The 12,358-nt window shown below is 40.9% G+C and overlaps 1 protein-coding gene across 1 annotated transcript in view; it reads right to left on the bottom strand.

Moving 5' to 3' along the window:
- CA10 (carbonic anhydrase 10) overlaps window positions 1-12,037 on the bottom strand; it is a 203,015-nt gene extending 190,978 nt beyond the window's left edge. Inside the window, exon 1 of the mRNA XM_082008312.1 lies at window positions 11,716-12,037. Within this exon, the coding sequence (XP_081864438.1) occupies window positions 11,716-11,776 (61 nt within the window). The 5' untranslated portion in view covers window positions 11,777-12,037. The remainder of the gene's footprint in view (window positions 1-11,715) is intronic.
- Window positions 12,038-12,358: the final 321 nt, after the last annotated feature.

Raw genomic sequence — 12,358 nt, forward strand, 5'->3', positions numbered from 1 at the left:
TCTATATTAGCAAAGCTTGCTTTTTTCCCTGGCAAAATATCCAAAACATACTTGTGTAAAATAAATACTTTTTTGTTTCTACATAAGTTTTTAAATAAACATGTAGGAACTGATGACTGTCATTCCAAGCAAATTATTATTTCTGTACAGTTTATATAATATCAGTGAAAGTTATATCCAAAATACCTAAGAGTTTTAAAAATAATGTGTTATTATTAGGTCACATACTTTGTTTTTATACATAAGAATGCTCTATTTCACAGATTTGAAGTCCTGGAGTATTCAATGACTAGAATCAATTCTTAAGTGTCCAGTAATGTGATGATAATATGTGATCAAGACACACTTCACCTTTTGGTCCTCCATAGCAGTTATCAGGATATCAGTAAAGAAGCCATTGAAAGGGAGACCTTTCAAAAAGGATTTAAATTCAATTGTATTTGCTGTGGTCTGAAATCTGAGTCACAGGTTCTTTTTCAGGAGCATTAAAAGGAAGATGCTGACTACCTTGGCAAATACACGCTTCTATTACTGCAAAGTAAGTCAGTCCTTAAAAACATAAAAACACAGTAGACACAGAGGGTCCTAGTTACATAGCATAAGGAACTAAAACTGAGAGTTAAAAGCATGAGTTATGAGAGTTACTTGCTGCTGTTTGTGAAGCATCAAGCAGAGCCAAAGCAGGAAAAGGGCTGCAGGAGAGAAAGGAGAAAGTTTGCAGGCTCTGTGCTCTTTGGTAGATCCAGCCCAAATACATAAATATGATGTAAATGGATTGTAGAGCTTTGTCCAGCCATTTTTACAAATAGTGCAATACTTACGTAAACTTTCTTGCTCATGGTAGAAATTTTTTAATAATACCATACATGAAGCCTTACCTTTTAAAACGTGAGGAATTTTTCTACTGATACATACTGAATATGCTACCACCTTCTCTCAGCAGCAGAGAGGACGTTTGGCTTGTTTTGGTCCTAGACAGAGGGACAGACAGAACCCCAAGTATACATCCCCTACAAAATTTCCTAAACTCTGCTTATGCAATCTAGACTATGCCAGCGGTTGCACAAAACTGGCATGAGGCTTCCCAAGCACCACTATTGGCACTACCTGGTAGACTGGGTCTTCCCTCATCACACAACACGGCTGTGCTACTGTCCCCCCACCAGTCAGGCCGTGCAGCCCCACAGCCCAGATCTGCACATAGGATGTACTCTTTATATCAGGACTTGAGTCCCAATCAAAATAAAACGAAAACTGGTGCTGGAAAAAAAATGTAACAGAAATTCACATATGAAAAGCATTGTGTATTATCACCTATCTCTTGTTATTTCACTTTTTAGGTTTTTGTGTTTATTTACCATAGTCCAGGGGAAATCTGTTTACTATTATGAAAAGTGACATCTGTTTCATGCAGGGCATCCACAAAGTGAAAATTAACAAATTACAATCCAGATTAGTTTAATTCTGATTGTATAGTTTCCCTTGCTATGTTAGTCATACTAGAAAAGTCCATATCTTCACTATACCACACAAAGAACTGATATGATTTTACCTGGATAAAAAAAATATTTTCTACACAACTGTATAATTCAATCAGAGATCATGAAAATTTCTGCTCATCTTTAGCTGAGCTTTTCCAAAACTTTTGTATTATTCATGCATTATACCACTGTTACTCCTTCCTTCAGCAAAGCACTGAAGCACATCCTTAATCTAAGTTGTTTTATACAATTACGTATTAAGACTCAGATACAGCAAAACACTTAGGCATGTCTTTTAAGTTTTGCATTTTGCTTAATCTGTGTATTAATGTATCACAATAAAATCTAAAGAGGATGACTAAGTTTTTAGCTCACAGTATGAAAACATACTTATGTCACCTAATAAAAATAAATCATATTATTTATTACTCTATTTTCCATCCTGTTCCACAGTAACCTAAATACCTGTGACTAGAGCAAAGCACAATTACAGACTGGCAAAGATGAATTGTTAACTACTTGGGGAGAGTGCCGGGGGGCTAGTGAAAATAAAAATTATGCATCTGCAGACAACTTTAAATCCCACTTGCAATTACTAACTGCCACACAGTACCCTCAGGATCGTCTGGGCAAATGAGAGGAGACTGTGGAGTCCTTGTAGATTACTTCGTTTTCCAGCAGGCACAAAAACATACTATAACAATAAGATGCCACTTAGAAGTATGGATGTGAACAAAAACCCCACAAATGGTGAAGCCTGGTGAACATACTGGAAAATAAAAAGTGGGAGTTACAGACATGAGGATTTGACCCCCAAGATAAATTCGCATATGTGTACATGGCATATCCAACAACTGCATCAGTATGTTAAAGGAACCTGTTGGTCTGCTGAGCAACAAGCAAATTTCAAAGAGAAAATTTAGTGCCCAAACCTCTGGTGCCCTTCACTTTCTGTTGTCACGTACACCCGTGCCAAGTGGATGCGAAACATGAGGCAGGCAAAGTGCTGCACTTTGAGGAACTATTTTTTACTCATAGTCACAATAAAAACATAAAGAGGCCAACTGAATAAATGTTAATAATTTAAGAAGAATTTAAATAACATGTTTATGGAGGAACCTTGTGTGGGTCTGAATTTTACCTTAATATCACACTAGCTCCTGCAAACCAATTTAAGTTAAACTCTGATTGATGTAATTCTTAAATATACCATCATTATACCTCATGGTAACTTCACTGCTATTACTGTGAAGAGAAAAAGTACCTTGTAACACAGAGGCGAGAGAGAAGGAAGGATCCAGCCTCTGAGAGGACACACCAGGCCCCATTCTGTGACCCTTCACTCCCAGGGAGGCCAGACAAGTTTAAACACCGAGGATAAATCTAGCTGAAGCAAACTGCATGAAGTCAAGGGTCTAGAGGCAAGGGAGCAGAAATGACCATGAACTTGCTGCTCAGATGGGCTTCATGTTCCAGAGGTTTAAAAACAGACATTTTAGGTTTCTCGGGGCCAGACTGCTGGGTTTCACCGTCCACTGAATTCGTCGAGTATGCCCACCTGCAGCTGTCCCCCTCCAGTCAGAAATGGAAAGGCAGTGTTAGCATGTAGCTCACAGAAACCTTTTCAGGAAGATGTTTCTAGCAGTTTGCAAGGGCAGGCAGTGGCACAGGGGCAGTCACCTTCCTGTGGAGTGCAGCCTCGCAGCCCCCTGACACGAGGAGCCGGTGCAGGGAGAGCCATGCAGGTCAGCCACCCTCCTGCCATCGCCAGGCATGTCTGTGGTGAGGAAACACGTCCCCGGCAAGGAGGCAGGTCCACAGTCAAGCTGGTTAGTCCAGTCAGCGAGGCGAGGTGAGGAGCAGCAAGGCACAAGGCTGGGCTGGTGAGAGGCTGAGGTTAAAGGCGGCTCAGAGCTGCTGAGGCACCCAACATGGCTTCTCAGAGTTCTCACCACAGCCTGACCCAAGGCTACTCAGCTGTGCAGGATCAGAGCTGACACTGAAGCAGCAGCCAGACCCTGGGGGCGGGGGACATGGCTGCAGAGCCTCTGGGCTCATCCCAGGGCCTGTCACTACCTTCCCTCCTAATCCTAGTGCCATGGAGACCTCATCTTCCCTCATTTCAGTGAGGTGATTCAGTGTTATACCCTGACCAGAAAGAAGGTGTAAGAGTAATCCTAGAGCTGCAAGGCAGAAATAAGAGTGAAAAAGGACTGTAATTGCATAAATTGCTGCTGGGTGACCTTTCACGTGACATTTTACCTCAGTTTCTCCATCTGTGAAAGTGTGGCCTACACTACATGCTCCCTGCAAACTGTTCCAAGCTCTGACATTGAAATTAATCTTTTTTTTATTCCCTTTTTGACTGAAATATAGCGCAAAACTCTTCTCATTCATACTTTTCATTCATAGAATATTCCAGACCACACAATTCCATCCAGAGAAATCTCCTGTCAGTAGCTGTTCACACACTCCCAAGTGGCAGGATTGGGACCAGCACAGGGTCAATCAAACACCTTTTCTTTCCAGCAGCAGCAGCCCTTCCATAACTGCCGCTTCCCACATGGGAAATAACACAGCTTATCTGCAAATAGTATGGCCTTCCACCCAGGTAAGAACAAATAGCTCATTCTCCATAAAATTTCGCTTTTGGGGTACACTACTAAAGTATTGTTACCTTTTTCTGACAGTAGGCACAAACCTTCAGCACTACCTTTATCCTAAATAGAGAAGGTTTCTTTTCTCTGCTGTAATGGAAAACACAATTTAATGCTCTTTGTAGCAGCCCAAGTATGTCACCTTGCCCCCAAAAATTTAGCTGTGCCAGTAGCAATCCTTCCCGACCTGCTCCTTCAGACACCTAAGCGCCATCCTACCGGCCGTACAGCGCTCAGGCAAGGTTTGCTGGAGCACACGGTCATTCCAACATCACTTCAAATAGTGCAGTTTTTCATACTCACAGGTAGCAAAAGACCTTTCTCTATTACTCATTATCTTTTTCTTTTAGTATTAATAAGGCAAATTCTGTAGTAGTCCTGCTATGCTACTTCTTCTACCTGTGGCAAAACAGAACTCTATTCTGATGACTACTCTTGAAGCAGAACAGGGCACTACAGTAGTTAACTGTAGGAAAGAACTTAAATTGGAAACAACCCACAAAACTGACAAGATGATGATTTTTCAAAAACCACATTTTCCCTCTAAATCCATCTAGTCAAATGCTGCTTCCAAAAGCTAGAGATGTCAACACATTTAGAGGGGGAAAAAAAAGGATAATGTTGCTTAGCGTCCTCCTCCCTGCATGTGCTTATAAGCCACTTTGGGCCAGTCAGTGCACAACTCTATCTATTCCATACTTAAAGGCCAGATGACAAACATACAGTATTCTGAGCTTGATCAGGTTAAGCACGAATGATACAGGGAGGAAGAAAGAATGTCAAAATGAACAGATAACATTACGGATAATATCTTACCTATCTTTATACTTATTTTAGTATCTTGTTAAAAAGTACATTCTAATTAGTTATTTGTGAATTACAGCTGCTGTGATATTTTTCTGGAAATAATATTACAAAAGATAAAACTGCGTGGCACTTAAGTTTAATACTAATTTTACTACAGATATACAAATGTTACAGATCCACAAATATAAGCAAGAAATGTTTTCATATGGAAAAATATGTCAAACATTGAAAGCATTTATTTTCTTTAGTTCTGACCATTGCTTTCAGTACGCTCTGTATGTCGGAACTGATCACCTTCCATTTTTCAAGATGAATAAAAGAAAAAATTAAATATTTTAGGGCCATAATCTTGGACAGGCTGTACCTGGCACACAATGGTAGCAGAGAGACCTGCCATCTAAAGCTTTTGTCATTGTCAAGCTTTAAGTTTTTACCGTTTGTAAGGCTCAAATCTCATTAACACTAAAACCATTTATAACAATCTCAGAGTTCCAAAGTCTTTTAAGGTGGGTGTAAATATAGGTTTCCTTATGCCTTCTTACCTCAACTGTCAGCTGCTAAGCACTGCATGAAAACATTTCCCACATTGACAAGAAGTTTACACTTATGGGCACCCATGTGCCTATGAGGCACCCAGTACTGGTTTGAACCACCAGAAAGGCTACTATACTACACAGAATATAGGTCTAAAATGTTTCAGTCCTCTATTTTTGTGACAAGAATAACTTGCTATTTTATCTTCAAGAAATTCCATTGGAAGACCCTTGACAGCTTTTTAACCATCTATGGATAAACCAATAAAATATTCTACTACTGTAATAATTCTCCTAAATGCCAGATCATTATCCTTTTAAAAAAATTATTTCCTATTTATTTACCATTAATGTTTCAATTCATCTACCCCAATGGAATTTTTTTTGCTAACTGATATTGTCCACTGTATGGACAGGCATTGTTGCACTTTCTGATGGCATTACAATGGAAATGAAGTCACACAACACAGTGTTACCTCTAAACAAGTAATTTAAAATTTGATTCCTATTTTCTATTCCTTCCAACATGATGTATAGTTAAGATAAAAACAAGATAGAGCAAAATAACAGCACAGTATGTCAGTATTGTCCATAACTAACTGTCATCTAGTTTTGTCTGCTGCTTGAGCTGGTAATGAGATAATGATAAAATACCTTTATATAGTCTTCTGTTAACAGCCCAGATGGGCCAATCATCCACTTCAGTCTTTGCTATGTTAAGTTTAGCCATGAACAATGAGTAATGACGAAAACAGCAGCTCCCTCCTCAGCTAAATTACAACCTTTCAACAAAGTAAGAAAGCAATACTTTGACCAATAAAAACAAATAAGTAAACAGCATTTTAGGGTAAGTAGAATTCCTTGTTCATTGGTATACAAGGAATATACATAATTCAAATGGAAAGCCATTTCAATCCTTGCTGAATTTAAAATCTAGCTGTCGTAGACTTAAAAACTGAAACCCGTCCCAAGAATTCCAAGGGCAAAACTTCTCTGTAACATCAGTTGTAACTTAAAGACTTAAAGAATACCCTTAAATTGAGAGTGTTCACTTGAGTTGGGGTTTTATTCCTGTTTTTAACAATTTTGTCTTGGAGGCTTGTTATCTAGTTCAATTGCATTAACAATAAGGCAACACAATAAGGCAAAGAGGTCCTTTTGAAAACTGGTATCTTCATCATTGAGATCTGGATAAGAATAGCAGCGATTACCAGTTTCTTTTCGTCAGTTTATTGGATGGAAAATAGCACAGTATAACATGTGCAAAACTATTCATAAACGTTCTACTACCTTTACATAAGCTAAAAATATGTGTGTTGTTTTGGCACTTTAGCGCCTATCTGGTCACGCTCTAGCTGTAAAACTAACAATAAAAATAGAATGATGAAAAATACAGGACACATGCGCAAAAAAAAAAGTAAAGCAGACATTTACAGGAGACTACAAGGCTATTTCCACAGAATTTTAAAGCAGAAACATCTTCACACCTTTTGAAAAGGCGGCAACATATCTGAAGTGAGAAAGCATTCAAGTGCTAGGGAACTGAGAGTCTTTGGGTCCAACATATGGCCTCCATCCTGTGTTTGAATTTGCAGGAGGATTGAATCCACGTGGATTTTCAGTAACATCAACAAACTCAACGCAGGCATGCAGGTTTGCCCACACACATGAAGCTGTGGATATGGGACAAAGCAGAAAAGAATACTATAATGGATTGGATGCCAAAAGCTCTTAGATGCCAGATGCACCAGGCTGTATGTCATACCTTCCTATATACCTAGCGATTACTTTCTCTCATATATGTCTGTGCTATGAATAATTCCTTCCCCTAGGATATTACATTTCTTACTTACCAAATGTGCCAGAAAAAGCTATTTCTGTGACACTATTTGAGAATAATTAAGTTAGTTTCAACATTTTTGTCCAAACATAACAGTGAACTGTTCACTGTTAGTTACTAATGGACATAAGAACCTTGATATTCTTATCTTCTACAAGACTACTTTAGCTTGAATTACCTCAGGTTGTACAATGCTAACTGAAGAAGAATTATCAAACCTTACAGACCATCATTCAACAGATAATTCAAGCCCTGGCATAACTCAGGTTTCCCATAGGACAACTCTGTGTTATGCCAGGTAATAAGAGCTCAGAGACTGCAGCAGCAGCAAGAGAGAAAATGAAGTGCAACTGTGTTCCAAATACACCCCAAATACACCTCAATGCCTGGAGACGCTACATCAGATGCTCAAAACACAGTGGAATTCCTTGACACGCAGGATTTTTTTTTTATACCATCTTAGTTGTTCATGATACATGATTTATGACCCCTGTGTGCTGCCAAACAGGCCAAAGAAGTTACATCATAAAAGGGATCTGCCCCTGTGACTTGAGGACAACGGCAAAGGATGAAACTGCTTCCAAATAATAAAGAAGGACTGTAGGACTTGCAGGAATTTCATCCATATTAGTTCCCGCAAACCAACACAATAAGAGCTAATATATCAATTCATAGGAAGCCACAAAGATGTTGAACATGCAGGTTCTATAAATCATTTTCTTGATGGATTAACAGAAAATGTGCATAGAAACCTTCTTAATCAGTGCCCATGGCAGCAGCATTTCCTTATATAAATGAAGTATCCTGCAAGGGTTTGAAAACAGCATCCTTTTTTTTTTCTTGAAATTGATTGTTAATATCTAGAATCACAAAAAAATTGCTCATGATTTATACAAATGACCATGCAAGCAAAGGTGGCGGCCGTTACGGGATCAACAACATCCCACCTGAGAACACTGATGCTAATTAATCTTTGGTGCTATTCTTAACCAGGAAGGAAATTTTGGACATCATACCAACAACTCTTACCCTCTTTCTGTATAAAGAGTATAATCTCCATGCCACGATTATCTGCATCTTCAAAGGAACAACCACCAGAGAGGTCTTATTTCAGCATTCTATCTACAGGACATCTTCACTTCCAGTACCCTGTGTTCCCTCTATGCTGTAGTATCATTAAAAGGAAAAAAACCTCAAAAGCCATAATACAAATCATGACTATTTTTCCTCAGAGACTACAACTCAAAGGAATAAATATGCATCATGACTTAGAAGGAAAGGGAGGGCTTTCATTCCTTTCTAAATGATAGAATTTTTTTTTGTGGTCCTTCAATCTGTTCTTATTCTCATTTGCATCTGCACAAAGAAGCTCGATTCTCCTTTCAAACAAGCAATTTCAAGTAGAAAAAGCCTTAATTAATTCAATATGCCAAGAAAACAAAAATATTCAGTTTACAAAGTTCACAGATAAATATTTCCCAAACACAAGGACCAGTAATGAAAAAAAACCCCAAAACCTAAATATCAGTACCATTTCTTCCAAACCAAGCAATCTATCATACACATAGGTAACTGACTGATAAAAAAAATGTTAGGTATAAAATATTTTGAAAATATCTATGCCTCTTTTGAATAGATTAAATTACTTTCCATATACTAAGTCTCACAAAAATTCATGCATGTGAGAGATACCAGAAAGCCAGTTGTATAACTTACTTATTCGAATTAAGAAACACAGCATAAGTGCTACATTCAGCGTAATTTATATTTAAACATCACGTAAATACATCGCAAAAGACAATGTGACATAGCCTTGAACCTATGTTTAATAAATAAGTTTACTAATAAGGATAGACTAACCGAATAGTCTATTCAATTCAGTGACTGACATCATCCCTTTGAACGCAGCCGTTAATAGGCCCTAACCCAAATAACCACTGGAATTAGTAGGAGGGCCATCACAGGTTTAAATAGACACTGAATCAAGTGTTTGCTAGTCTTCAGGAAAGATCCATGCACAGAAGACCAGTCTTGTATCTTCATTGCTGAAACAACTGACTTAAGAAAGAAAAAAAAAGAAAATAAATAATACTACCACAGTCCTTAATTCACATCCCTGTAATTTGCAGCAGTGTGCTCAACTAGTGTTTTTAAGTAACATGTTCAATGACCAGTGCTGAAGTGCTAAAAATACAGTTTCTGGAACCCAATGTTGAGGCAAACCTTAACAGGCTTCATTACGCCTTCCCTTCCTTACACTATTATCCAGGCACCCCAGCCAGATAATATGCTACAAAACATAGTGTAAAAAGGATGACAGAGGAAAGATACAAAGCATTAGTGCCAGTCAGATATCTACAGATCTTAATCCCTCTTACCAAGATGACAAATACTAAGGATTCATAAAAAAAAAAAAAAAAGTAGGGGGGAAAAAAAGAAAAAAAGAAGGCTAAATGCACACACACATTCTGTATGTGGTTACACTTAAATTATTTGAAACCACAGCTTTAACCATGCAGCAAAAGCATCCCACCATTCACATTTTCACTTTATTTCCTCCAAAAAAGAACAAAAAAAGAGAAAAAGAAAACAGAGATGGGTATCAGTCTTAGTGCTAGAGGGAGATGGAGAGCGATGACAGCCCCTGCAGGACTGATCCCACTATCACTTTCAGAAGCCTGGGTTCCCATGTCTGAAGATGAGGAAAGGAGGGGGCGAGATTAGGAAACACTGGCAGCTATATGCGTGGCATAAGGACCTGCACAGATCGGGACAGCTTCTTTCTGTCTCAGGATATTACTGTCAGAATGGCCAAGAAACCGATGAGCTGCATTTTTCCATTCTCACTGTGGTACTTTAAGAAGTGCCTAATTTGAAGAGAACTGGACAGGTGGCATATCACGCTGAGCTAAATAGATAAGTGTGAGATTTAAATGACAAGAGGCAGCAGGTTTTGCTGTTCTAAAGAGTGAGAGAGTGAATTATTCTGATGGTACCAATGGGCACAAGTGGAAGGTCAGCCTGGGGTGCTGCCAGTGTCACCCAGGTGCCTGATAGCAGATGGTGCCAGTCTGTAGGGATAAAAGAAGGGCTGACGTACCCCATGGGCCAATAGCAATGCTGGTTGCTCAAGAATAAAAAAGTTTTGGGGCACAGGTGCAAGCAATACAGATGAACATAGATGCTGCACCCCAAATGTTAGTAGAAGGGTCACCAGTCCCAGGGCTGTAAGGGTGGATCAGTCAGGAGGTGCTGCAGACAGCACGGCAGGGACAGGCACTGCCAGGGCGAGGTGCTGCAGACAGCACGGCAGGGACAGGCACTGCCAGGGCGAGATGCTGCAGGGGCTGCTGGCTGCCTGGGAGCTGGCCCAGGCCAGCCTGCATGGGTCCAAGAGAGCTTTGGAGGTCCCTCTCCCTAAGCACCTCCAGGCTGGACACCGAGATATCCACCAGGACTCCCAACCACCCCCCTGCAGTGCCTTGCCTCTGTTGCTTGTGTTCCCATTTCCGGACTTACGCAATGACCTGAGGGCAGAAGCAGCCTGCAGAGAAGTGGAACAGCAGGATATGCAGGCAGCCTGGATCCCCGTGGGGCTCCCTGAAGTGTCCCAAACTAGAAAACTGGCCACCTCCCCACTCCTGCCTCTTGCAACATAATTATTCCAGCATAACTGACAAGGCAAATTAACAAGGCAGCCAGGGCTTTTGCAGTAGAAGGGAGTGTTTTCCCCAAGAATAAATTGTTCCAATCCTTTACGCTAGACACCCGGCCGTGCCTATTCATTAATTGGACAAGCTCTGGTGACAACTGAAATTACCTGATTTCTACATACTGGAGGGGGGAGAGATCTTTGCAAGCTTAAAATGAGAAGCCTAAAGCTGGAATCCCAGCCACCACGGAGCTCATTTTCAGAGCATGGCCACAGTAAAGCTCCATTCAAAAGCAGAGGCACGTTCTTCAGTGTCATTCATTCCTCTCTTTGCAGACCCTGAACATGACGACTCCGCCAGTGAACCGCAAATCTTTTAAGATCTGCAGATCTGCTGAGTTTAACAACTTCAGGAGCTATGACATTCTGGGATTACTGCAATGTTGCAATTAATTATCACAGTCAGGTACATTAGGAATTATAAGTATCTGCTTAATCAGTATGCTGTGGTTATTTATTGCAACCAGTCTTATCGCAATTACTACACAGGTACTGGAATTAAGGGTGGGGGGGGATCGATGGTTGTTGATTTCTGTCACAACTCACAATACATTGTTCGTGTATTTTTCAACAACTATTTTGATTTGGGCTTAACTGTACCTCTTGCTCCTTATTAAGGGGAAATCTGGGAGCCCTGTACAGTATTTCTCCCCCACATCCCTGCCCTTTCTGGCTAGCTGCGTACCTGAAATGCAGACGATGAAATTCGCTTGCAGAAGAAAAAGAACCTCCCAAACAATTTCCATCCTCCGATTCTCATGCCAAGTGCATCCCTTGGCGAAAAAAAATAACAAAGATCAATATCGCAGTTTGAACGATCCCAGCAAATTTCCTTTCGGACTTGCAGACTGTATTCCCCAGATGTGCTGACAACACATGTCCAAGCTCTCTCTCTGCACGGCTCAAGCGAGATCCCTTCCCTTCCTTCGCCCTCCAAAAAAGACCACGAAGCCAACTGCCAGCACCGGGCTCTTCCTCCACGAGTGAAAAAAAAATCCACCAGATTTCCCAACCAGACATAGACAACAAACCCCGACTGATCCGGTCCGGAGAGTCTCTATTCCAGGGCGGCCAGCTGCGAGTTAACCCCCAGCTCCGCAGGTCTCAGCGGGGCCGTGCCGGCATGCCGGGGCGGGCGGGCAGGCAGGGAGGGGGGGAGGTCTCCTCTCCTGCTGCTACAAAATGAGCGGAAAGAGATTAATACCTGCTGCCACGCATCCTCCCCCACCCCCCGCATGCTACCGCACCTCCACGCCGCGGAGCACGTAGCAGCCGGCTCCCCTGGCCCCGCCGGCCTCCGCAACCACCGGCGCGCGGGGGCGGCTTTT

Source organism: Phaethon aethereus (assembly GCF_964289735.1).
Source record: "Phaethon aethereus genome assembly, chromosome: 18".
Taxonomy (NCBI): domain Eukaryota; kingdom Metazoa; phylum Chordata; class Aves; order Phaethontiformes; family Phaethontidae; genus Phaethon; species Phaethon aethereus.